This window comes from Labeo rohita, chromosome 4, assembly GCF_022985175.1.
Source record: "Labeo rohita strain BAU-BD-2019 chromosome 4, IGBB_LRoh.1.0, whole genome shotgun sequence".
Classification (NCBI taxonomy): Eukaryota; Metazoa; Chordata; class Actinopteri; order Cypriniformes; family Cyprinidae; genus Labeo; species Labeo rohita.
The window spans coordinates 34,120,776-34,148,123 of NC_066872.1; the positions used below are offsets into that span (position 1 = coordinate 34,120,776).

Consider the following 27,348-nt stretch of genomic DNA (forward strand, 5'->3'; position numbering starts at 1 on the left):
TAGACTAAATTCAAGCTTCCACTCTAATATTTCTAATATTTCTAATCTATCGAGCAATCTAAATCATGCTAGCAACTTGCTAGTAACTTGCTAATCATGCTAACAACATGCTAGTAACATGCTAATCATGCTAGCAGCGTGCTAGTAACATGCTAATAACTTGCTAATCATGATAGAAACATGCTAGCAAATTGCTAGTAACATGCTAATAATGCTAACAACATGCTAGTAACAAACTAATCATGCTAGCAGCGTGCTAGTAACATGCTAATAACTTGCTAATCATGATAGAAACATGTTAGCAACTTGCTAGTTACATGCTAATTTTATACTTTTACAACTGCTTCAAACTTTCAGGCTAGGCTTTCTCAAGCCAACTTAAAGTTTGTTCTCAAACTTTACTCATCTAGTTTGTTATATATAATAGATGAGATCTTGACCGTGATATACTTTATGAATAGTAATAGTGTAAAAAGCATAAAAAATAATATTGTTTGTTTAATAAAATAGTATTTTATTAAAATGTGAAAAGGGTTCAAATGAGTACTAAATAAGAATAATATATAAGAATAATAAATATACTAACTTACCAATAATAACGAAACAGCCATTAATAACAATGACCTGTTCTGCAATAATACTTGCAACAGTACTTTTATTTTTTAAGCAAAAATGCTATGACAAATTTCATGGGCAATGCAGACAAAATTATAATTTAAATACAGACTATATCATAATTTTTAAAAACAAAGCTTCATATTACCGACTGAGGGTACCGGCAGGAAAGTGACGTCACTGCATACCCTCTATTGATCTTCATTTTCTTCTTCTGATGTAAAACCAATGTAAACGGTGCATTACCGCCACCTACTGATCTGGAGTGTGGACTGAACAGATTTGGTAGCAGAAGAAAGAGAATGGGAAAAAAAGAAAGAGAGAGAGAGCGAGAAAAAGTTAGAATAAAAATGAAACACCTAACACCTAAAAATGACTACAAAATTATATTCTTTCCATATTTCCTTTTCTTTTTTAAATAATTGAACAATTCCTCATTAATTTCTGATTGCATTTGTCTATTCCCTAGTAGTGTCTTGAGCAGGGCCGTTGCCAGAAAATCTTCAATGGGGGGCATTTCGTTTTCATAGGCACAGTTATGAGCAGCTATTAAAATGATTAGTCTAAATTAATTTATACAAATTATAAAATAAATCACAAATTATAATGGCATTCGTTATAAACAACATATAAAAGTCTAACCAAAACGAATTTAAGAAACACACAAATTATAAAATAAACACAAATTATAATGGCAAAGAAACAGACAAATTATAAAACAGAACACAAATTATTATCGCATTCGTAATAAACAACATATAAAAGTCTAACCAAAACAAATTTAAAGAGAAACTGAAACGCACCGATACATTTCTCATTCGGCACGAATACAAATTTTTCACGAGAGGCTCCGTTACAGTAGCGGAAATAACTTTCTATGTAATTTTTTTTGGTCGTGTAGATAAGAATAATATATTATTCGGAAATGTACAAGGTTTAGAGCGTGCAGATGAAACGCGGTCATGCTAGTTTATTTTTGGAGCCTGCTGTTTGGGAACGCAGATCTGGGAGTTCATTATAACGAAGTACTGAAAAATTAGAAAATTATCATTTCAGATGCTGTGCAAAGAGATCGGTTCGTTGGTTAGTCCAGTTATGCTGTCCCATCGCAAACTTACATGTATTTTTTAATGCGCATTAAGGTATTTTCATCGTAGTTTATGCGCATGTTTTCTTACCGGATAAGAATTTTAACCACTAAGTTGAGCACATAAGTTTTTTACGCGCATTTTTAAAATGTATGCGCATCTTGGCGTTTCCATCCATCGTTTTTTTATGCAATATACCAAAATGTGCATAAAAATAAGTGGATGAAAACACTGTAGCTTCTAAAGATTAGTGGTTCTTTGAGCTAAAGGATTTGTTTGGCAATATGCTAGATCAGTTTTTTTGTTCTCAATAGTAAGTTCACTCATGATCATGTGCAGGGGGCCCTGACATTGTGACAGGCCTAGTCTGGAGTGACACTTTATCATATCCCATGAATCCTAATATTTCATCTTTCATATGCATCACATTCTATTAGAATGTGCTTTACTGTTTCTGGAATCCCACATTTATCACAGCTGCCAGTTTCATGTTTCCCTATTTTGTGTAAATTGTAATTTAACGCTGAATGTCCAGTTCTCATTCTTGTTACAATAGCATCTTTCTTCCTACTACCACATGTCTCATCTCCTACACACTCCTGAATCTGGTGAAGATGCCTTCCTTTTGTTCCATTATCCCAAAAGTTTTGCCATATCTTTCTTACTTCAATTGATATTATTCTCTTGATTTCAGATTTTCTAATTGCTGTATGTGAATGCTTCAAAGCCATCTTAGCCAGGCAAATCTCATTTGAAGCTATTTATCTGCTCAAATAAACCATAAAGTATACAGCTACAGACATCACTAACCATTTAGGTTATCGTAACTACAGACAAAAACGTGCACTGATATTTTAACTGTCTGTTAACTGTATAATTATATAATCATGCCAGTATACAGACCTCAATGGAACAAAAAATGTTTAGATATAAAAAGTAAACAATTCATATGCATTAATGTGAAAAGAATGTATTGGGAAAGTGTAACTGCGCAAAATTACGGTTATTCACAGTACTTTCGTTCACAACCAGGAAATCAAAACAAATATCTGCTACAAATCTAGCGAATTACAATTATTTATATCAGCTTCCAGTAGTAACTGTAGCAGAATTAAATTTCTATCAACTAATTTGTTCGTCCAGCGAACATTCAGTATATCAACTCTAAGAAATGATATTTTCTTGGCCACAGAAAATAACTTTCTTAAAGTACTATTGCATTAGAGCATGTAGCTAGATCAGGAATTGTAAAGGGACGTCAATTTTACAAGGCAGAATCAGAATCAAAACTCATGTTTTAGCACTCAGTTTGTGCACAAAAGTTTTATTAACTAAGGACTAACATAAAAAATCTAAACAAACAAACATACAATCACTTGGGGGAGAGGCAAGTGATTAGCAATTAGAGAGACAAGAAACTGAAGCTCAGTTAACTACCTGAGTGAAACCATCAGTGCCGTCTACAGCTTAACCTAAACCTCTGTTTTGTTTAGTTAAATGTACCATACTTCCGTTACCTTGGTTGTTGAGCAGCAACTGGAAGATGTAGCAGAAAAGAGAGAAGGGGGTCACTGGGGTGACGCCTTAAGTTCTCTGGAGGTCACACCTCCGGGGGGCCAAAGAGCCAATGGTGACTTTGACATTTGAAGGGGAAATTTACGACTCTTTGTCTCAAAGCATGGTATTTTGCATACGTAGTTCGACTGAGTGTTGATGCAAAACTACTAAGGATTCTTAAAACACTAATATGTTGTATAGGTATCAACATATAATATACACCATCTTTTAGATCATCAACATACGAATTCAAAGAGACCAAACATGGCATAGGTGAGATTATACTACACTAGAGATCTAGATACTACACTAGTTATTTTGTTTTATTAACAACTTCCTGATTCAAAAATGTAAAAAAATGTTTTACTCAAATATTTTGTGATATTTTATAATGAGGTTTCATTAGTTATCATTAGGTAAATACTTCAGTTAACATGTATTGAAAATAAACAATACATTTATAGCATTTAGTAATCTCAGTTAAAATTAATTTTAACATTTATTAATGCATTAGGCCTATTAAATTCAGAAGTCGTGTTTCTTAACATTAGTTAATGCACTGTGAACTAACATGAACCAACAATGAACAGCTGTATTTTTATTAACTAACATTAACAAAGATTAATAAATAGTGTAATAAATGTATTGTTTAGTGTTTGTTCATGTTAGTTAATACATCGGCTATCTTAACAAATCACATCTTATTTTAAGGTGTTACCGATTATTTATTTTCTACATTTTGTACAATATTAAACATCTTAAAAAACATTTAGTCACTAACAGTTAAATATACTCAAGTGGAAATAATTATTTCAATAGAGTAAATGCCACCATATATATATATATATATATATATATATGTGTGTGTGTGTGTGTGTGTGTGTGTGTGTGTTTATTTATTCATTTATTTTTCACAATATTAATTCAATATTAAACAGCTTTAAATGTCACTCATATACAGATAAATATTTGTATTTGTATTTTTTCAACATTTTGCATAATATTAAATAGGCTTGAAAACGTTTTAATCACTCGCAGTTAAATATAGTCAAGGGAGGATCATTGTTAGTATATAAGGCTCTAAATTAATTTGTGAAATAGAAAAGAACATTAAACAAATCGTACGAAGCCGACACATTCAGTCCCCATTCATTTTCGTTGTATTTTTATTATATAATGTTATGCAACAGTGTTGCCAAGTCCGCGGTTTTCCCCCAGAATTGGGCTACTTTAACACTGTTGTTTCTCATGTAAGGTGATATCTATCCCCTGCAATGCGAATTTTACCAGGAGAACCCCCTCTGAAAACTTAATCACCAGAAAACGTTTATATTGGGGGATCCCCATCGAAAAAAGATTTGGTTGTGTTTTGTTGTGAAAAGCGGGCAACTAGTGATGGGTTCATTTTGAACGAATCTTTAATGTGACTCGGGAAGAACGAGTCGTTTCGGGGAGTGATTCGTTCAGTCGCGCATGCGCAACATCCTATTAAGTTCTGCACAGGAATAAGTTCATCTGTTTCCAGTCTTCAGGGGTAAATTCAAGCTCGCACCGGTGCCCAACGTTTTGCTGCGATTTCCGTGTTGAACGACGTGTTTCCTGGCAAGGGGGTTTGAGGTGCGTTTTCCCTTGTTTGGTGGGTGGGTGTGTCAAAAACGTCAGCCCAATCAGCAGCAACATGTATATAAACCACGCGGTATTAAAGACACACTGATTAATGTAACATAAGAATACTATACATATTTATATATTTTGCTATTGTATTGCGGAGTGACACTTTCATAAACTTTTCTATACTCCTCTGATTATATAATAGTAAATATTACAATATCATAGCACAACAACAGTGATCAGCAATAATGATGAGCCTAATAACGTTACTCTCAATAAAAATAATAAAGTCATATAGATCATAACACAGTCTCTGAGGTAAGGTGTGGGTTATCCTTTGTTTTGTTTGTCTTTTCATCCTGAAATGCGAGACAAATGTTGGATCACAATAATTAGGAACCACAGTTTCCACAAACCCCACAAACTCGATTTGGGATGTTCTGTTTTTTTCTGGACGGTAAGGGCAGTGACTAACATCGGGCGTATTTTGCAGTATTAAAATTCTTCAAAAAGAACACAAACAATGGGTTCCTCAGCTGCCATAGTTACAACTCTTGCGTCATCAGAACAGGTTGTTCAACGCACCACTGTTTCCGTTTGAAAAAAAACGTTTTGCATTGTTTTGTCTGGGCTGAACAAAAGGCGGGTTTTTCGAGTTGTTCGTTCAGTTTATGGGGCTGTCACGTGATAAACAAACGACTCGAACCCAAAGACTCGAGAGATTAACTAATCAATTCTCTTTCCGGGTTAGACTACGTAGGTTTGTGGGGCTGTCACGTGATGAACGAACGACTCAAACTTGAAAACTTGTCAGATAAGAGGTGAGCTAATCATAGACTAAAGACCCAAGTAAACAATGAATTAATCTTTTTTGTTTTTTATAGCATTATACTTTTGTCTTGTCCATAGTGTGATAAACGTTCGGTTAAGCAGTAGATTTGTTCGGGAAATAACACGTAACAATTTAATTATGCTTTACTAAAACCGATAAACTCACTTTAAACATACATTCGTTTTGCTGAACAAAACTTGAAGGCTTGAATCAATAACACTATTTTCTTCTCTCGCCACTACAACAAACCGCGTGGATTATATTTCTTATAAGTTCTGTTTTCACAAGTAAGATCAGTCTCCGTAAAGACCGTCAAAAATTGCCAGTGCCGACTATATTTCAAGTCGTCACGGCGGGGTATTGGGTAAAGTTTTCAATTAGCAATAATCGCGCCTCGGATAAACCTCATAGGCTACGATACTGCCACTGCGCAAAGCTGATGTTATTGTGTCCAGAGAGGGGACGTCACTAAACAACACACGAGTCCCCTCGACGGTAAGCGTACTTACTTTTCCCCTCTTCTATAGACAGGATCGCTGCGAAGGTGCATATGCAATCAAAATGCTGTAGTATAAGTACGCCGTGAAAAATAAATGTTTTTATATACGTTTTAAAAAGAAATACAGATTAGTGTTTAACCCCCGCGCAGTGCATGCTGGGATATACAGCAGATTTCAAGTATGCTTACAACAAAGTGCCACCCACCGTTTACATGCGTCATTTCGTAACATAGACGCACATGCGTAAGTAAAAGTCCATTTTCTCTGCAGTCAATGGCAATGCAATGCAGTGATACCTTGTTTCTTTTCACATCTGTAGTGTGCAGCCTACTTTTAATGTCAGAACGAACTGCAAGTGTCCAAAAGAGGGCGGTATTTAACTTCAAATAATTATCACTTGACTATATTTACCTTCTTGTGATTACAAGTTTGTAGATCTGTTTAAAAATGTGCTAAATTTCGAATATAATACATACTATGTACTTAAATGCGAATTAAACATCAAATTCGCCAGTGAAGTTCAAGTTTCTGCAGCTGATGATTCGTTAGCTTGTTACTGAAACATTACGTCTAGCTATATAAATGTTGCACAATATAAAACCCGGTCTATAAACGTATTTGTGTATGTCTTTATGTCGTGGAATTGTCCTAACAATATTATTCAGAACATAACTTATTTAAAAGATTCAGAGAGCTAATTTTGTTGGTCATTCAGCATGCTCACTAGAAGTTTGACTAGCCAGTTCTTAGATACTCACAACACATACATACACAACACACACATCGGCTAATGCTAATATTATAAACAATCGTGTGATGTTAACCTGCCTGACTCTTAAATAATCCACGTTAGAGATGAGGAATGTTTGCCACAACAAACCACCAGAGGTCACCAACACATGCAGTTGTACTAGTTCACCACCAGAAGTCGCTACGAACTCGTCATCAATATCACAATCACAGTTATGCCACATTTTCTCTGTTTACCTCGTTTTACCTTCTTTGATGATTTTTATTTGTTTTCGTGGATCATTTCATCCTTGTTAACAACCCCAATTCATTTATTAGGTTTCGTTTAGAGAGTTGATTGAAGTAAAAATCCCAGAGCTTTATTGAGAACATACACCATTTATTACAGATCAAATGAAAAAACAAACAAACAAATAAAGACAAGTTAAGTTTAATTAAATGTGAAACATACTGTCATTGTCCATAGTACATTGCATTTAAGTATAGAGTCATACAGTGATAAGTTGCACTGAAACACAAGTACACTTAAAAATAAAGGTTCTATACTGGCATTGATGGTTCCACAGAAACTTTCCATTCCACAAAAGGTTCTTTATAGAGGAAAATGTTCTTCCCACTAAGAAAAAAAAAGGTTCTTTTAAGAATTGTGCACTGAAAGGTTCTTTGGGAATCAAAAAAGTTTTTCTGTCATCGCTGTGAAAACGCTCTTTTGGAATCCTTTTTTTTTTTCCATATAGTGATGAATGGACAACAAAGTGTAACAGATTATCAATAATAATAATAAAAAAAGTAGAGCAGTGACTTGCATACTTCACCAGGTAGAAGAAGTGTGTTTTTAACAGACGATTCAGTTATGACAGTTGAAAATTACAAATAATAATAATAATAATAATAATAAAACTTAAAAATGAAACAGATGAATTGTTCACAATAAGATCTGCAATATGCTTTTAGAAAATAGGAAATTGCCATTTCATGCTGACTAATATCCATAATTACTTGTGGTGCTCTTTGGAATTATACATTAAATGAGTATCAACAGTTAGAAATGAAACTATCTAATATAATCAAAATTATAATGTCAAAAACAATGTTTCACCTTTAGATATTACACGGTGACCAACTTTGACCCTTGAGATGCACTTTCCTGCAGAGTAAACCCTGATCAAACTTAGACCTTTCTAGGGCCCTGTCCAAAATGGCACACTTCATGTGAACTTGCAGTCTTGTGGACTTACAATGCCCGCCGTACACAAGTCCACCTGACCAGAGGGCAGTGTTTCTCAAGCCTGTCCCTGAAGGCACACCAAGACACATTTTCAAACTTTTTTCACTTTTTCACACCTAGAGACTTCAGGAAATGGATAGATCAGATAAGGACACATCCAAAATGTGTACTGTCGGTGTGCCTCCAGGAGCAGGGTTGGGAAAAAGTGGCATAGAGTGTCCCATCATTTTAGGTTTCAGAAGGGTGATCGCTATCTTCCCTCTGAATATGAGCCCTCAATGCACACTTCTGCTAAGCCAGCACAGAGGTGAGCTCCACAGCATACGTCTACCCAGTAATCAAAGCAGCATTACATCACAAAAGAGGCCCTGTCCTAAATGGCACACTTCATGTGCACTTTCGGTCTAGAGGACTTACAGTGGCCGTTGTGTGCATGTGTCTGTTAAGTCCATGAGACTGTAGCTTGTCCCATTTGTCATTTTAGCTTTCAGAAGGAGCGCGGCCGCTATGCGCCCTCTGTGCACACTTCTGCTGAGCCCGCAAGTCTGTAAGCTACACACAGCTGACTTCTGCCTGGCAGTCAAAGTGTTATTTCGTCACAAATGTGTGGACTCAGAGGAAGACCGTTAGGGTTTAGGGTGCCATTTGGGACTGGGCCAGAGTGATCTTAGAGAAAGACCACAAGGGCTTAAGGTACCATTTGGGACAGGGCCAAGTAATCATAAAGATCTTGATTAGCTTGTTCTAGTGTGTTATATTTGGGTTGGAACTAAACTCTGCAGGAAAGTGGATCTCAAGGACCAGAGTTGCCCAGGATAGGAATGGTCAGAAATCAAAGGAAAACATAAAAAAGAATATGACAAGGACTTAAAGAAAGAAGTGACTGCTAGATTTGGTCCAATTTCAGGAGTAAAGAACTGCACTTTGGGCATGGTAAGAGTGGAACTGCTGCAGGGCATAGAGTTGTCCTTGCACACAGAGTTTTTCGGTGCATGGATTTCCTCTTGCGCAAAAACGTTCTGGTGCAACAACTCACTTTTCTTGAGTGTCTGGATCAAAGATGTAGGGCTTTGCATCCAGCTCACGGACGCTGCAGCGCAGGGTGGCCACCTTGACCATGTTCTCGAACTTTGAATAGTCCACCGAGTAGCTTGTTTTAGTGTGCTTTATTTGGGTTGGAGCTAAACTCTCCAGGAAAGTGGATCTTGAGGTCCAGAGTTGCCCAGGACGGTAATGATAAAAAAACAAAGGAAACCATAGGAAAGAACATGACAAGGACATGGAGAAAGACAAGGACTTAAGGAAAGATAGGTGGAAATCCCTAATTAGGCCTTCTGCAATACTTGGTCCACGCTCAGGGGTGAGGAACTCCAAGCTGAGGGCAGAACTTTTGCGCTGCTTTTAGTTGCCCTTGTGCATGGAGTTGTTCCAGCACATGGATTTCCTCTTGCACAAAGAGTTCTGGTGCAACAACTCACTCTTCTGGAGCTTCTGGATCTGGAAGGAGGGCTTCTTGTCCAGCTCGCGGGCGCTACAGCGCAGGTGGCCACCCTAACCATGTTCCCGAACTTTGAGTAGTCCACCAAGTAGCTTGTTCTGGCCAGGCCTTTTGTAACGCGGCTGCTAGATTTGTTCTACCCTCACAGGTGAGGAATTGCACTTTGGGCACGGCGAGAGCGGATCGTTGTTAGGCACATCAAGTTGGATCAGGATGGAGGGCTTTTCATCCAGCTCGCAGGCACCACAGTGCAGGGTGGCCACCTTGACTGTGTTCCCAAACTTTGAGTAGTCCACCAAGTAGCTTGTTCTGGTAAGGATTAAAGCTAAACTCTGCAGAAAAATAGATCTCGAGGGCCAGAGAAAGAGAGACAGGTTAAAATCGATAACCAGGCCTTTTGTAATGTGACTGCTAGACTTGGTCCACTCTCAGGGGTGAGGAATTGCATTTTGGGCACAGAGAGAGCAGAAATACTGCAGCACATAGAGTTAGTAGTGCATACACAGTTGTTCCGCCGCATGGAGTTCCTTTTGAGGACTGGTGCGACAACTCGCTCTTGTGGAGCATATGGATTCGGATTGAGAGATTCTTGTCCAGCTCGCAGGCACTGCAGCATGGCCATCTTAACCTTGCTCCCAAACTTTGAGTAGTCCACCGAGTAGCTTGTTCTGATGTATTCTATTAGGGTTGAAGTAAAACTCTGCAGCAAATTGGATCTTGAGGTCCAGAGTTGCCCAGGATAGAAATGGTCAAAAAAACTGAGAAAACCATAGAAAAGAGAATGGCAAGGACAAAGAGAAAGACAAGGTCTTAAAGAAAGACAGGTGAAAATTGCTAACCAGTCCTTTTGTCATGTGACTGCTTGATTTGGTCCACCCTAAGGTGTGAGGGACTCTACTTTGGGCACTGAAAGGGCATGGCAAGAGTGGAACTGCTGCAGCGCATAGAGTTGCCCTTGCACACAGAGTTGTTCTGGTGCGACTTCAAGTTCCCAAAGTTCGAGTAGTCCACCGTGTTGCTTATTTGGGTGTATTTTATTAGGGCTGAAGCTAAACTCTGCAGAAAAGTGGGTCTCTAGGGCCAGAGTTGAAAAGGATAGGAATGATCACAAAACAGAGGAAACCATAGAAAAGAGCATGACAAGGACCTAGAGAAAGACAAGGACGAAAAGAAAGACAGGTGAAAATTGCTAACCAGGCTATTTGTCATGTGACTGCTAGATTTGGTCCGCCCTCAGGGGTGAGGAACTGCACTTTGGGCACTGAAAGGGCAGAATTGTTGCGCCGCATGGAGTTGCTCTTACGCATGGAGTTGTTCCGGCGCATGGAGTTCCTCTTGCGCAAAGAGTTCTGGTGCGACAGTTCACTCTTCTGGAGCGTTTGGATCAGGATGGAGGGCTTCTCGTCCAGCTCGCGGGCGCTGCAGCGCGGAGTGGCCACCTTGACCGTGTTCCCAAACTTTGAGTAGTCCACCGAGTACACACCCTCTTCCTCAGTCACTATAGGCACGAATCGGTGGCCCCACTGAATCTCCTCAGTCACGTACGAGGTGCGCGCCTGAGTGGAGATGCCTGTGGTCTCCACCACACCTTCCAAGATCACGATGACCTCAAGATCGCTACACTGCAGCTCCATCGCAGAGAGATCGTATAGAGGACTGTCCTTATCAATGACATGACTTATAACTAGGGGAGCCAACAGGAAGATGCTGTTGCCAGCAACTGCGCTTTCTGTCTGGACGTCGATCTGGTGGATGGGTATGACTTCGCCCTCTGGTGTAGTGGTCTTCCGGACCACTTGGAGGCGCACGACCGCGTTGATGATCATGCTTTTGCGCAGATCACCCACCCGGATCATAAAGCACAGGCGGTTGTTGCGCACTGCGATGACAGCATGGCGGCTGAAGATGAGGGTCTCGGCGCGCCGGTGGGACTGGGCAGTCTTCATGAAGATGCAGCCCAGCATGACCGCGTTAATTATCAGGCCAATGATGTTCTGCAGTATGAGCACCGCGATGGCTGTGGGGCACTGCTCTGTTATCATACGCGTTCCAAATCCTATAGTCACCTGCACCTCAATGGAGAAGAGGAAGGCAGAGGTGAAAGATCTGGAAAAGACAGAGGAAAAAAACAAAGAGTGTAAGGCTTCTAGAACTATTAAAATAAGGGGAATAAAACAACTTAGTAACAACATTATCCACATGAAAAAAGACAACAACAACAAAACAGTTCTTTAATGGTTTCTATTTGCATATTGATATGATTCTTCTATTCTTTTTTTCACTTCAAAATTTTCAGATCACTACATTTTTTTTAATAATTTAAAAAATTCTAAATGTCAAAGTTATAGTCATTTTTACTATTAATATGTGGAAAATACAGACAAAGGATTTGTAGGCATGTCCGAACATGCTGTCAAACAATTGTGATTAATTGTGTACTGTGTACATTTTTTTACGTATATATAAATAAATTTTAAAACAATTTACATAATTTATATATTATAAATATATAAACCATTTAATATATAAACCAAATGTTTCTTAAATATATACATGTATGTGTATGTGTGCATATGTGTGTGTATGTATATATATATATATATATATATGTAAAACAAATTTACACAGTTTACAGTACATACTCATATATAATGTAAACAAAAACCTTTATTTTGGATGCGATTAATGGTGATTAATCATTTGACAGCACTAAAAATATAAAGTAAAGTTGTGATTAATCGCTAATATCATTTGACAGCCCTAAAATAAATAGAAATATAAGGTAAGGTTGCGATTAATCGCGATTAATCATTTGACAGCCCTAAAATAAATGCAAGGCAAGGATGCGATTAATCGTGATTAATAGCTTGACAGCCCTAAAATAAAGGATGCAATTAACTGTGATTAATCATTTGAAAACCCTAAAATAAATAGAAATATCGATGCGATTCGAAGTAACAATGCGATTAATCCTGGCTGATTGTTTGACAGAATCTTCTAAATATATAGCCTAATCTATATCATCATTATTATTATATAATTCTTGTTTAAATGTAGAATAGTAACATTTACACAAATGTAAGAATGTATAAGAATTAGTTGTTATAAAGTACTTTATTATTTATAGAAATATATATTTCCTTTTCAGGAAGTTCTGCTTCATGCTGTACAGTGGAGCTGAACTGACGACGATATTGTTGTGCGTTTCGTTTTTCTTTTTATACTTAACACGATTTACTGAAAATGAATTTGAGATATATCTTATTAGCCATTATGTTTGGATACAGGGTAAAGTAAGAATTTAGTAACATTAATTTAGTTTGAACGTCTCCATTTGTACAAACATAACGCAGTCAAGACAGACACTTCTCATGTCTATTACTCAATTTTTTACACTAACTAAAAACTTGAGCACACTTACTTGACATGAGTGACACACTGCTCTACACCAGATTTACGGTTATAGTCCAGATCCCCGTGCGCAAAGGCCACCAGCCACCAGAACATAGCGAACAGCAGCCAGCTGCACAGGAACGTCATGGAGAAAATCACCATGGTGAAACGCCATTTAAGATCCACTAAAGTAGTGACCACGTCCTGCAGGAATCTGCCCTGCTCGCGAATGTTCTTGTGCGACAAGTTACATGCGCCATTCTTGGCGATGAAGCGCGCCTTGTTCACCCGGTCCCTGAACACCGGCTTGCGGGGAATCGGCGACACAAGCGCCGGGGAGAACGCGAACTCTTCGGGAATGATGCTCTTACGCGGCAGCATTGTTGGAGCAGGTCACTGCAAACGGTCAGGAAAAAAGACTCTCCATTCAACGACTGTCAAAAACGCAGCTCCAATTTAACAACCATCCTGCATCTGCCCTCTAATTCTGTTAAGCTAGCATAAACTAAAGTTTAAAAAGTTGTTTGCATCTATCAGACCTTAATATGGGTTCTTGCTTCAGTTTAATAAACACTATATATATATATATATATATATATATATATCAGACACACTCACCGCGTAAAGGCTTCAAAAAGTATGTTTATGATGATTGTGCGGCGCTCTTACAGGAGTTACACGCATGGGCGGTACATAACTGTCCTGCTGCCTCCGAGAAACATTCACTCTGGAAAGAAGAGTCTAAAACTACTTGTATGTAAGCAATCTCTTATTTTATAGACTAAAAATGTGAAAACAGCCTACTATATCATATAAACTGAAATAAACTCGTTATAGTAGTAGTAACTTAGCTAAGTAAAATAAGCTATGCAGGAACAGATAGCCTGCCAGTCACAAAATAATTACAGGACAGGACTTCTAACAAGTTTAATAGCGACAAAACTGTGTATATATGTGTCAGTGCGATGTAATGAGTTATTTGTAAGAGTGCAAAAGTTTTCAGACACCCTAAGACCGCAAGAGGGCGCTGTGAACACTACAAAAATTTAGATAAATTGTGAATGTTTTTTTTATTGACACCCCTTATTTTTAACAATAAAATAATAGCAATAAACCCAAATGTGCCTTTCCAATCCACCTTTTCCTTTAACGCGAAAGTAAACTTATGGGCGAGACTTCCGGTTCATTAGCCGCTATAGGGAAATGATGAGAAGAATAACAAACGTGCAGTAAACAGTTGTGTTTGCACTACAAACCAGTGTGTTTATAATTAAGATAATACATTAAATAATATGCCGAGACACACTTTCTGCAATATCAAGCGGCAAAACGAGCTGTTTTGTACTGCTAAAAATAGCTGGACGCAGATAAAACCAAAAGCCAAAACAAAAATTTTTACAAATGTCCGCGTCCATGCTTACGTGAAAAAAGGTTGATACAAATAAATGATTTTCTTGAGATTTATATATCTGACTTTATCCTAATAGAAAAGACGCTGTCAAGTTAATACATAAAAAAACATTATTCGTTTGATATTATCTGCCTATAATATCACTTAATATGTTTCTCTCACAGTGTAACTGGGTTTCTGTAGTTATAATTTAGGAATGAGGCAAGATATATCCGTATTTGGGAATCCTTGGCATCAAGTTCCATGAATTTTTCAAAATGTGAACAGAAGGTGGCGCTGTGTAGCAAATTATTTTTTTCTTACCCAAGTAGTGCAAGAGTTAAATGTGACACTTGGGTCTGTGTTTCTTTTTTACGCACATTTAATATATAGTTTTCACTTTTACAATGGCTTACATGTTAGACCTATGCAAAGGCACTCAACAGAGATAAGTAAACACACAAAGCAATTTTTATTTTCATTTCATGTGTAAAAAAAAAACCTTAGGCACACATAATAATGCTGTTAAAAGCTTATGATACAAATGCCGTATTAATTACATATGTACATTTAAAACAGTCATGACTAACATGCAAATACCTGAAATAAGCAATAATCACAAAAAACGTATATGTTTTGACTGAAATGTGTTGCTGTTGGCTCTTAGTTACGTTTTACGTCATGTTCACACATCACCACAGTGTGTAAAGCGTGTCGGCGGGAGTTTTACGCACTTGGTTGCGTTCACAAGTTACTGGAATATCACTGCTCAAGTGTAACATCACAGCTCGCTGCAAATATTCATCAAATCACAGGCCCTGACAGTATCTACGCGTCCAGTGAACGGAACGGTTTCCCACAGTGGTTGCAGCTATGTATCATTTTACTCCAGGGACAAAGAGTCGCGTACAACATATTGTTTACATCATCTTTGGCTGTAACTTCCAGAAAGCAGAGCGATCAAATAAAGCAAGCTGAAGGTTAAAAGGTAAAAGGGTGGTGAGGGTACAAACCGGCGCTCCATTAAAGGACGAGGAGATGAAGAAAGGACGTTATGTGTACAATATATCGCTTGGCTGTACAAAGACTGCAGAGTCGGTTTGACATCCACATAATAAAACGTCATAGCGGGTTAGGAGAGAAAAATCACATGGTTTGAAATTATAACATTAGTGTACTTGAAAAAGTGTAGGCCTGTTTGCTTAGAGTATGCGTAAAATATATAATGTAACCTTTATGGTGTTTTATTGGGTGAATCTTTTGATAAAATGTCCATATATATGTATGTATTTGTGTGTGTGTACATACATAAGTAGAGTTAAAAAATGAAATAATTAAAACTAATAAAATTAATTGATAGTGGTCTTAAAAAGGGGGCATACCTTTCTAATTTATTGTGAAAAATATGAATACATTTTTTATATAATAAAAAAATAGTGTGCATATAATAATACTATTAATAAGAGTAATAATAATAAAAAATGCACTAATTATTATATTATGTTCTATTGTAAGTGTGTGCATGTGAAAATAATAAAAAAATAAAATAAAATTTAAATTACAATGTGTGTATTAGAATTAAAACAATGTGTATATAATACTAACAAGACTAATTTATTATTTATTATGTTTTATTACATTTTTGTATATATATATATATATAAAATAAAATCATGAAAACATAATAAATACAATTAAATCATAATGGTCTTAAAAAAGGAGGGATATCATTCTTATTTCTTGTGTATATATATATTTAATTATTTTAATTTTTAACTAATATATATAATATTGTTTATTTTTAACACTAATATATATGTATATATATATATAGAGAGAGAGAGAGAGAGAGTTAAAAAAAAATAAATACAGTTAAATCATAATGGTCTTAAAAAGGGGGCAAAACTTTCCTGTTTTAAAAAAAAAAAAAAAAAGAAAAAGCTTTCTAGTGTCTTGTGAAAAATAATAATAAAAAAGAATGTGTGTATAATACTACTTCTAATAAGAGTAATAATAATAAATAATAATAATAAATTATAATATACTCTACTCTAATATATATATATATATTAGAGTTAAAAAAAATAATTAAAATAATAAAATTAATATTAAATCCTAATGGACACTTATTGTGAAAAATAATGTGTATATAATAATACTAGTAATTTATAAAAGTATAAATGATTCTACTATGTTTTATTAAATTTGTGTATATATATCACACAAAAAATAATAATTATTGTATTCTACTCGTAGAAATCAATGTTCTTTTAAAAAAATGCATAATTTCAATTTTACTTTGTTTTATTTCATTATTTTAGTTACTTGAATATATGACCTGAAATACAACCTGGACATTTCTTGACCATTCTTGTGAAATTCACCCTCTTAAGGTTTTGGACAAGCAGCAGATGTTTAAAACTGAATATTACAGAACTAAAACCGACACAACATTGTCACCAAAGAAACTGAAAATACGTTTTTGGTTAAGTAACTTGCATAAGAGGAATACAGTACAAAGTATAAAATACAATCAGTTGTATATATAGGGTGTGAATAACACATTAGGGTTGATCTGGTGGACACAGCAGGACTCCCCAGTAAAAAAGTGAGGGCTCACGATTCTGTCAAGAGTACATCCACAGTCAAGTGAGGGTGCAGGCTTTGGGGAGCCGGCTATATTTGTCCTCCTTCCCTAAATCTCTATCAGCAATGCACTTCAGACAGACAGACGAGAGCGTCAGGCCTTAACCGGACAGACGTGCTCTGTACAGTGTTGGTACTAGTCAAAACACAGTAGATAAATGGTTATTGCTTGAGCGTTTCGCCATAACAAAATGCTAAAAAGAGTCTAATACTGTGCTTAGGGTTCATATAAAACAATAACAGTTCAAAGTCTGTGTGTAGTTGAGTCCTTTCCAATGCAACTGCCAAAAATGGCTGCCATTTTTGTTATATAAGGCCAAAAGTGGTATGTCGTAATAATGGAGATGAGTCTACATGTCGGCTTTGACGAAGGATGCGAATAAGCCGTCGTCTTGTTCCATGAGAATCTCTGGTTTTCCGTACTCCATGATGCTTCCTCGCTTCATCACAATGACTAGATCAGCCGTTAGGATAGTGTGGACACGATGCTGTGGAAAACAGTCGATCGAGTAATCAATATCGATATCGTATAGATTTTCAACCAGCTCGGGGTACATCGTTACATCCCTAATTTCAACCTAAAATCTTAATGTTAAAAAATTACTAGTCAGCTGACTTTAGAATAGGGTTAGTGACTGTGAGCTGAAGTGTGTTCTAATAGGTCGCACACATAGGAAGCTCTTGGTTACCAACCAATGTAGGCGTAGGCGCCTAGGGGCGGAGCCAAAGCACGGTTACTTGTGCGTCCGGACTAAGATGCTGAAGAGGCTGTCTTCCTGTGCCAAGAGGTTAGGAGCGCTGTCGCACTCTGCCAGAGTCCCAGAAGAAAACACCAGCACCTGTTCCGCCTCCAAGATGGAGGAAACCAGGTGCTGTGTCAGAGGAAGAGAGAAGGGTGGACAATAGAAAGAAGAAAGGAAAAAAGATGATGAGGGTGAGATGAGGAAACTGAGTGAGAGAACATGCATTTATTGAGAGCTCAATCATGTTCTGTGGCACTTTGAAAACACTATACTGCATTTTAAGTGACACAAACACAAAAAAGAGACAGAAAGGCTATTTTTGTTGAGAGTTTACAGTAGAAACGTCAGATTGCAGTGGCTGCAGGCTTATAATGTTCTTATGAGCCGTTGTGTTAATGCCAAGAGGTTGTCCGAAGTGGTGACGAAAGATGAGAATGGAGAAAGAAGTGAAGATGTCAAAGCCTGACAAGTGTTAAAAGTTCTTTTATTCCTTTAAAGAACTATTTCTGTGTTGTTTTGAATATTTTTGAATATACAAACCAGCAAAAAAGATGGTATAAGGTAACTTACCGCTATAGTGACGACTGTCCGATCAGCAAAGGCAGTCATCACCACTTTCTGAAGAATATTTTCCTGTTGAATTGACCAAAAAATACATTTTAGTACCAAAAATGAAATCTTTTTCAACATCATTAGGGTTCAAAATGATGTGATCTTTCCTAAACAAGACCCAAAGATGAAATTACCATATTTTAATACAATCTCAATATTTGTAAACTCTCAGTATTTTTTTTTCCTCAGTGAATATGCTGTTTCAGTCTATAATATGTCACATTTTAGAAGTAAAATGTTTTGAGAAATCCAAGTTTAGCAAAAAATATAAAATGTAATTTATGTATATGGCAGCCTATTCCCACTCCAAAAATAAATAAATAAAAAATAATAATAATAATAAGATTAGGTAAATCCAGAATTATGTGATTAAAAAAGTCAAAACTATGAGATACTTAGTCATAGTTATAAAATTAATGTTAAAATTATGACAGAAATCTCAGAATTATGAGATAAAAGTCACAATTAAGAGATAAAATGTCAAAATTATGATATATTATGTATATAACTATACAAAAATATGAGTATACAAAGTAAGTATACAAAAATATGTAAGTATACAAAAATACAAAAAAGTCAATTATGAGATTAATATCGAAATTATGACAAAAAACTCAATTTGTGACTTTTATTCAAATCAATAGTCATAACTAGCAGCTAAAATGTTAAAATTATTATATAGTAAGTAAATTGAGATAAAAAGTCAAAACTATGAGATACAAAGTCATAATTATGAGATTAATGTCAAAATTATGACAAAAATTTAGAGATAAAATGTCAAAATTATTATATAGTAAGTAAATTATGAGATAAAAGTCAAAACTATGAGATACTATGTCATATTTATGAGATTAATGTCAAAATTATGACAAAAAAAAATCAGAATTCTGAGATAAAAACTCACAATTAGGAGATAAAATGTCAAAATTATTATATAATAGGGAAAATGAGATAAATATTGAAAATTATGAGAGACTAAGTCATATTTATAAGATTAATGTCAAAATTGACAAAAATCTCATAATTATGAGATAAAAGTCACAGTTAAGATAGAAAATGTCAAAACTATTATATAGTAAGTAAATTATGAGATAAAAAGTCAAAAATAAGAGATACTGAGTCGATTATGAGACTAATGTCAAAATTATGACAAAAACTCAGAATTATGAGATAAAGTCACAATTAGGAGACAAAATGTCAAAATTATTATATAGTGAGTAAATTATGAGATAAAAAGTCAAAATTATGAGATACTAAGTCATAATTACAAGATTAATGTCAAAATTATGATGAAAAACTCTGAATTATGAGATAAAAAAAGTTAGGAAATGTCAAAATGATTATATAGTAAGTAAATTATTAGAAAAAAAGTCAAAACTATGATATACTAAGTCATAATTATAAGATTAATGTCTAAATTATGACAAAAAAAAAAACCCTCAGAATTATAAGACAAAATGTCATAATTATATCAGAAGTCCAGACGCTTTGTCATAATTATAGCTTTTTTTCCTAATAATTTCAACATTTTTGTAATTCTGACTTGTTTTTTTATTTCTTTCTTTCTTTTTCAGAGCCCAGTGTTGTGTCAAGGACAGAAGTCTGTTTTCTTAGAATACCTGTTCATGGTAAGGGAATTTTTTCATTTCAGAGAATCAAATGTCATTTTCATGTCATAGTTATGATTTACCAAATCATTTTTTTTGATAATTGAAATTAGATTTCATAGATGTAGATGTGGTTGTACCGTGGCCATGTCTATAGAAGCTGTCGCCTCATCCATAATTAGGATGCTGCTTTTGCGGACAAAGGCCCGAGCGAGACAGAAGAGCTGTCTTTGTCCCACGCTGAAGTTCTCCCCTCCTTCTGTCACCACAGCATCTGGGGAAAGACATACGCACAGCATGATGCTTTCCAGCTGTTCAGATTTACAGAATTTCACTTTTACATAAAAATGAATGCTTCGGATCATTGCCTAAAGGTCAGAAAACTCCAGCGTTTCAATTGAATAGAACATTCCCACTCAGTGTCAGAATCACAGGGTGACTGACATTACGGTGTCAAGCCAATCCTGATAAGGATTGAACAGTTGGAGACTATCATTCTTACCCAGTCCTCCAGGGAGTGATTTCACCATATTCTTTAACTGGGCGATTTCAAGCGCTTCCCAAAGCCTGTCATCAGTGCAAGTGCGCTCGGGGTCAAGATTTAACCTAAAAATGCACATGTGCAAACAAAAGCACACACAAAGGATTAGAAGACATTTCGATCACTGCCATTGTTTCTCAACCTCTTGTTGTTACAAACCAGTAAAAAGACTAAAGCAGATGTTTAGCAGAATGTTCATGCTGCTCTGTTTCTTACAATGAAAGTGAAAGACTGGGGCTGTCAATCTCCATAATGACAAAAAGAACACCATAAAACTATCAAAAGTTGTTTATATGATTCACATGCTGCTTCAAGTCATATGATAATTTTGTGCAAGGAACAGCATTCATATTCAATAGTCAATGGTTATTGAGTGTCTTGTCACAAGTAATTAGGGGTCGACTGATATGTATTTTTAGGGCTGATGCCGATACTAATTTTTACAGCTCAAGTAGACTGATAACTGATATTTTGTACCGATATATCTGGTGTAAAAATGAAAACTCATGTCAAAATTAAGGAAAACAAGGGCTCTAACAAAAAGTTTTTTTTAAATGCTTTTAAATTATTTTATCTGCAAATATGTTTTGAAAATGACTGATACCGATAACCATAAAAATGCTTAATATCAGTCAGTCAACCCCTACCAGTAATAACTGACTTTTAGATTTTGACGTGTCATATTTTAAATAGTCCTCTGAAGTCATATGATAATTTTGTGCAAGGAACAGCATCGATATTCAATAGTAATTAGGGGTCGACCAATATTTTTCAGGGCTGATATCGATTATTACAGATCAAGTAGGAAAACAACCAATATTTAGAACCGATATATATGTCTGGTGTAAAAATTAAAATGAATGTCAAAATTAAGAATAATAAGTGCCCATCCTTTAAATGCTTTTAAAAAAATTGTATCTGTAAATTGGTTTTGAAAATGACTGATACCGATAACCATAAAAATGCTTAATATCATAAAATAACCAATATTTTGAACCGATATATATGTCTGGTGTAAAAACTAAAATTAATGTCAAAATGAAGAATATCAAGGGCTCTAACAAAAACTTTCTTTAAATGCTTTCAAATTATTTTATCGGCAAATCTGTTTTGAAAATCACTGATACCGATAACCATAAAAATGCTTAATATCGGAAAATAACCAATATTTTGAACCAATATATATGTCTGGTGTAAAAATGAAAATGAATGCCAAAATTAAGAATATCAAGGGCTCTGAAAAAAACTTTATTTAAATGCATTTAAATTAATTTATCCGTAAATCGGTTTTGAAAATGATCGATACCGATAACCAATTTTTTTTTTATTATTGGCACCGATAATTGCCAGGCCAACAATCAGTCGACCCTACCAGTAATGATTGACTTTTTGATTTTGAAGTGCCATATTTTAAAAGTTTGGTGTTTGTGAGATTTTATTTATATATGTATACATACCCGTATATATCAGTAAGATTGTTAGTAAAATCATTGTTTGAAGACGTCTTTTCTGCTCATCAAGGCTGTGTTTATTTGATTAAAAATACAGAAGAAAAAGTAATATTGTGAAATATTATTGCAATTTAAAATAGTGGTTTTCTATTTTAATATACGTTAAAATAAAATGTATTTCTGTGATGCAAAGCTGAATTTTCAGCATCATTACTATAAAATAATTTCTGAAGCATTGTGACATTGAAAAGTGGAGTAATGGCTGATGAAAGCTAAAGAAACAAATTAGATTTTAAAGTATACTGAAACAGAAAAGTTTTTTTGTAATTGCAATAATGTTTCATAATATTACTTTTTTCTTTTTTTGATCAAATAAATAGAACTTTGATGAACATGAGAGACTTCATTTAAAAACATTTTAAAAAATAACCATGTATAGAAAAGAACAGCTTGGACATTCTTAAAAATATCTCTTGTCTTGTTCCACTTAATAAATATGACAGAATTAAAAATGTTATCCTTATAAATGAATATCACACTCAAGGGACGTAGTGTTAGTGCACCCAATGACCATAAGTGGAAATGCTAATGAACCCATATTCACATCCGTTTTTAACACACTGGGAGCTTCCAACCAAAGCTTCTTTCTTTATGGTCCTACATTTTCCGAAATTAAAATCAAGGAAAGATTTGCTGTACTAATAACTCGTACGCTGTGTCTCCTGGGCCCAATGATCCATTAGGCCTGCTTTGTATAAACATTGTCATGACAACAGCTTGCCCAAAACCATTCCCAGATGACCTGTGATGGTGGTTCAGTTTTATTTTCTTTCTTATCCCTTGGCGGCCTCTTTAAACAAACCCCATATGCTCACTGTCTTCAGAAACAAACATGACACTTGGTATCCGTGAGAAGTTCAAACAAGCCTGGAGGACACTTGTAGATACATACCGAACATCCAGTGAAATAAATACTTAACGCTGTTTGAAAAGAAACGTATAGGGGAATAAAACACCAAATATATAAGAACGTATAGCTTATTGTGAAAACAGCAGAGTTATGCAATGCCAATAACCCCCTATTTCACATCCCGGGGGTCCCTGTGTTTTGTAAATGATCTGTGTTCATGCTGAACTTCTGATTAAAAATGTCAAGCAGGAAGTGAGTGTTTATTGTCGCTGGTCTTGTCTGTTTGGGTCAGTTTAGCTTCAGTGAGTGCGTGTATTGCGCAGATACCAGTGTATTTTTGTGTCTGTTTGTATGTTTGCGTGTTTATACCGGATGGAGCCGCTGAACAGCACTGGATCCTGTAGAATGATTGACAGACGGGATCTCAGGGTCTGGAGTGGAAGCTTGCAGATGTCAATGCCATCAATAACAATCCTTCCTAATGCAAAAAAAAGTTAAGTTTTAGTAATTTTATTATGTGCTTCTGCCATTTAAAAAAAGTTATGTTAATTTCTTAATTTCTTTTATCTTTTTCTTTCGGATTTAGTCATTTTAACTTAATGCAGTTAGTTGCCAAAAAAATCAAACTTTTCGTGATTGTTTTTAACTTGAAGCTTTTCATCTAGTAGCATATTTTTAAGTGTTAACTATTATTTTAACCATTTAGTTTTAACTATTTACCCATTTAATAGTTAAAACAATTTTAACTAACAATAACACTGGTTTATATTTTATATTTAGCTTATTTATTTAATTTTGAGACACACTAATGTCCATTAGGTTTTTGTTTTATATTTTCATTTTTCACTGTAATTTTAGTTTTAGTAGTTTTATGTGCTTGTCATTTTTATATTTAACCTTAATTTATTTTATTTCAGAAATTCTAGTATTTTCTTCAGTTAGTTGTCAAAGAAATCCAATTTCCAGTCCAACTGTCATCTAATATTTATTAAATTAATGAATTTATACTATTTTTAATAGTTTTAACGATTTTTTTTCAACAATTTAGTTTTACCTATTTAACTATTTAATAGTTATAACTATTTTAACTAAACAAAATTTTATTTAACAAAAATAACACTGGTTTATATTTTGCATTTAGCTCATTTATTTAATGTTTTATTTCATTATTTTTATTATTTGCTTTTATCTTCTATTATTTTTAATTTAGTTAAATAAGTTATTTTTTGTTAACAATACCCCTGGTTGTTATATTAAGCTCATATTATTTGAGAAATTACATTTATATTTATCTTTTTTTTATTGTTTTGTTTTATAATATGTAATTTATGTTTTATTTATTTTAAGTTTATTTATTATTGTTATATATATATATAATTTTACTTAATAACATCTGGTTTATATTTTATGTTTAGCTCATATTATTTGAGAAATTACATTTATATTTTATTATTGATTAAAAAATATTTCATTTGTTTTTATTTATTTTAATTATTATTAGTAGTAGTATTTATTTATTTTACAATTTTTAAAGAGTTTAGTTAACAATAACATCTCTGGCTTATATTTTATATTTAGCTCATATTCACTACATTGAATATTTGTTTTTGTTTTTTAACCATATAAGAGGTGTTAACCATATAAAAACATGCACTTTCCATCACTATTTATTTGCGTCATGCATCAGCTACCCAGATATGTACTTTCCATCATATATCATTATTTTTATTTTCTATTATTATTTATTATTTTTTATTTTTGTTTTAAATTATTTTAGTTTTTGTTAACAGTAGCCCTGGTTGTCATATTTAGCTCATATTACTTTGAGAAATTACATTTATATTTATGTTTTATTATTGATTTAAAACATATTTTTATTTATTTTAATTTGTATTTATTATTTATTTATTTATTTATTTATTTTGTTTATATTTGATATTTAGCTAATATTCACTATGTTGAATATTAGATTTTTTTTTACCATACAAGAGGTGTTAACCATATAAAAACATGCACTTTCCTTTATATACCAATCTAAATTTTAATATTAAGTCCATGTGTCATGCATCAGCTACCCAGATATTTTACCTATCTAGCAATATAAGATACACCTATATTTAGCTCCTCACAAAATCTCAAACTAATCACAATAACATGTTCTCTTCTTTCCCTGAAGTATTACTTTTATTAGTTTTGGGCGTTCAGCTCAGTTTACAGTAACTTGACTTTAATACATAGCAGTTTGTAGTGGATATCAGAAGACCAAACACAGCTCTTACGATTTTCACTTTAGCTTTATATGGACACGTTAAAGAGAGTCTGTGCACTTCTGATTTAAAACATCTCTTGCGGTCATGCTCAAGTGCACAAAACAGCATGAACTGTTTGATTTGGCTAAAGATTTATTTTGGCTAAGAGAAATATATTAATGCAGCATGCCGGATAATATGATAAAACTAATGGAGAAAATAACTCTAATGTATTTTTGTGTGTCACTATAAAAACAGACCTCCAAAATAACACTTTTTTAGGTATAACTGTTATTTATAGAATTCTTTTAATTCTTCTGCATCATTTGTTTTTAAGAAAAAAAATATATTTTGCATTTTCAGTTTGTATTCACTTTCTGTTTGATATCTTACAACAACTGAGCTGTGGTTCTGCTTTAAATTCTGTCAATAATGACAGTAAAACTCAACAGATTTCTATGGTTAATATCTAATTATGACTTCATGGGTGCCTGTCAGAGTGACAGTAACCATAAGCTAAAAGAACAAACAACACAGTCAAGAAATAAATGTTTCTAGGGTAAGCAGCTGGGAACATTAAAAATAGCTTTATCAGAAACATCCACGGCTTTCTTTCATATTTTCCTAACTCTTTTTTCTTCTTTAGGGAACCACAAGGGTCAGAGTCTCCCCAGCGGCGAGCTCGACATACATCTGAGCGCTGTAATGCTCAGTGAACCATAATATTTCATTAAATGGAGATGTTCTGGGAAGAACCTACCATCGAAAACATCCACCATATTGAAGAAGGCCAGAGACAGCGAAGACTTTCCACTGCCCGTTCTGCCACAGATGCCCACCTGGGACAGAAAGAACAACGCGTAAGCACTTGACGCAGCCTGGCATGTTCAGATTGCTTTTGTTTAAACACGCTCAGGGCTGATGTTCTCCTAAATTACACAAACTGGTGCGGACAGTTACTGTTCCCATGTCACAATAAAGAAGCCATCTGTGCTGTCATACTCGTATATTGTGAGCCAAGGCGCCTCTTAAAAACAAGTTAGACTAATAAAGATAAAAGCTGATGACGGAATTGCAAATTGCGTAGGTTTTGCTACACTGTGTAGTTGATATTCAGGCAGAGATTAACTGTGGTTTCGCAGTGCGGTGAGAAAATAAACACCACAGTGACAAAACCGCAACTGAGTGTTATGTGCTACAACCGGTCGATCGGATGCTCATTGTCAGCTTTGGTTGGAGTTCGTGACATCTATGACCTTTTTAATGATACTTTTGAGGGTGACGGACAACATATGTTTTAGCTTGAGAGTAATAATATTGTTTATTTATTAAAGTGTTATTTTAGTGTTATTAATATACTATTATAGAATGTATAAGTAATTTAAAATTGCTTTTATTTATTAATTTTTTTTAAATAAATTAAGGTAATTTTATTTTTATTTTAATTGTAGTTTAAGTAATTTTAGGATGTGCTTTTATAATTTTTATTTTTTATTTTATTTGTTTTATAATTATATTTAGCTTCAATTAAAAAAAAAATATTTTAGTTTTAGTTGGGATGTCAAATCGATTAATCACGATTAATCACAGTTTTATAATGTACTTTTATGATTTTTATTAGATTAGTTTCTTTTATAATTCTATTTAGCTTCAATTTTAAAAAAAAAAAAGTTTTAGTTGGGATGTCAAATCGATTTTTCACGATTAATCACAGTTTTAGCAGTTTCATAATGTACTTTTATGATTTTTATTATCATGGTTTTATAATTTAATTATTATTATTATTATAATTATTAGATTTGTTGTTAATAATTCTGTTTAATTTGCTAATTTACTTTTAGCATTTTTATTAGATTAGTTTCTTTTATAATTATATTTAGCTTAATTTTTTTCAATTTTAGTTTTAGCTTGGATATCAAATTGATTAACTGTGATTAACTGCATTTTTTTATAATGTGCTTTTATCTTATTTATCAGATTAGTGTTTTTACAATTCTATTTAGCTTCAAAGTTTTACATTTTTATTTCAGTTTTATAATTATATTTAGCTTATTTTTTTCAGTTTTAGTTTTAGTTTGGATGCCAAATCGATTAATTGTGATTAATCACAGTTTTTAGTAATTTTAT

At 34.2% G+C, this 27,348-nt stretch overlaps 3 protein-coding genes and 1 non-coding gene across 7 annotated transcripts in view; all 4 read right to left on the minus strand.

Moving 5' to 3' along the window:
- LOC127163846 (N-acylneuraminate cytidylyltransferase A-like) overlaps window positions 1–9,300 on the minus strand; it is a 42,061-nt gene extending 32,761 nt beyond the window's left edge. Inside the window, exon 1 of the mRNA XM_051107311.1 lies at window positions 9,218–9,300. Within this exon, the coding sequence (XP_050963268.1) occupies window positions 9,218–9,300 (83 nt within the window). The remainder of the gene's footprint in view (window positions 1–9,217) is intronic.
- Window positions 6,001–6,141, minus strand: LOC127164632 (U4 spliceosomal RNA). The gene has a single exon (XR_007827688.1). It is a non-coding gene; the product is annotated as a U4 spliceosomal RNA (small nuclear RNA).
- kcnj8 (potassium inwardly rectifying channel subfamily J member 8) lies at window positions 7,368–13,991 on the minus strand. The gene is made up of 3 exons (XM_051108382.1): window positions 13,691–13,991; window positions 13,101–13,468; window positions 7,368–11,785 (listed from the first exon to the last, which is right to left on the minus strand). The coding sequence occupies exons 2-3, from the start codon at window positions 13,451–13,453 to the stop codon at window positions 10,885–10,887; spliced, it is 1,254 nt and encodes a 417-aa protein (XP_050964339.1). The 5' UTR covers window positions 13,454–13,468; window positions 13,691–13,991; the 3' UTR covers window positions 7,368–10,884.
- A 2,650-nt stretch (window positions 13,992–16,641) lies between these two features.
- abcc9 (ATP-binding cassette, sub-family C (CFTR/MRP), member 9) overlaps window positions 16,642–27,348 on the minus strand; it is a 46,745-nt gene continuing 36,038 nt past the window's right edge. For 3 of the 4 annotated variants that reach the window (XM_051108376.1, XM_051108379.1, XM_051108378.1), the window contains 7 exons: window positions 25,982–26,060; window positions 23,342–23,450; window positions 20,573–20,676; window positions 20,211–20,344; window positions 18,422–18,484; window positions 17,802–17,980; window positions 17,568–17,596 (listed from right to left, as the gene is read on the minus strand). In XM_051108376.1, the coding sequence (XP_050964333.1) occupies window positions 17,843–17,980; window positions 18,422–18,484; window positions 20,211–20,344; window positions 20,573–20,676; window positions 23,342–23,450; window positions 25,982–26,060 (627 nt within the window). In that variant the 3' untranslated portion in view covers window positions 17,568–17,596; window positions 17,802–17,842. Of the gene's footprint in view, window positions 17,597–17,801; window positions 17,981–18,421; window positions 18,485–20,210; window positions 20,345–20,572; window positions 20,677–23,341; window positions 23,451–25,981; window positions 26,061–27,348 lie in introns of all 4 variants that reach the window. The other variant, XM_051108377.1, reaches the window with a different exon arrangement.

Coding starts and splice junctions, on each gene's coding strand:
- kcnj8 (XM_051108382.1), bottom strand. CDS start 13,453: ATGCTGCCGCGTAAGAGCATCATTCCCGAAGAGTTCGCGTTCTCCCCG. Junction 11,786..13,100: donor CAGTGTGTCACTCATGTCAA/GTAAGTGTGCTC, acceptor TGTCTTTTCCAG/ATCTTTCACCTCTGCCTTCC.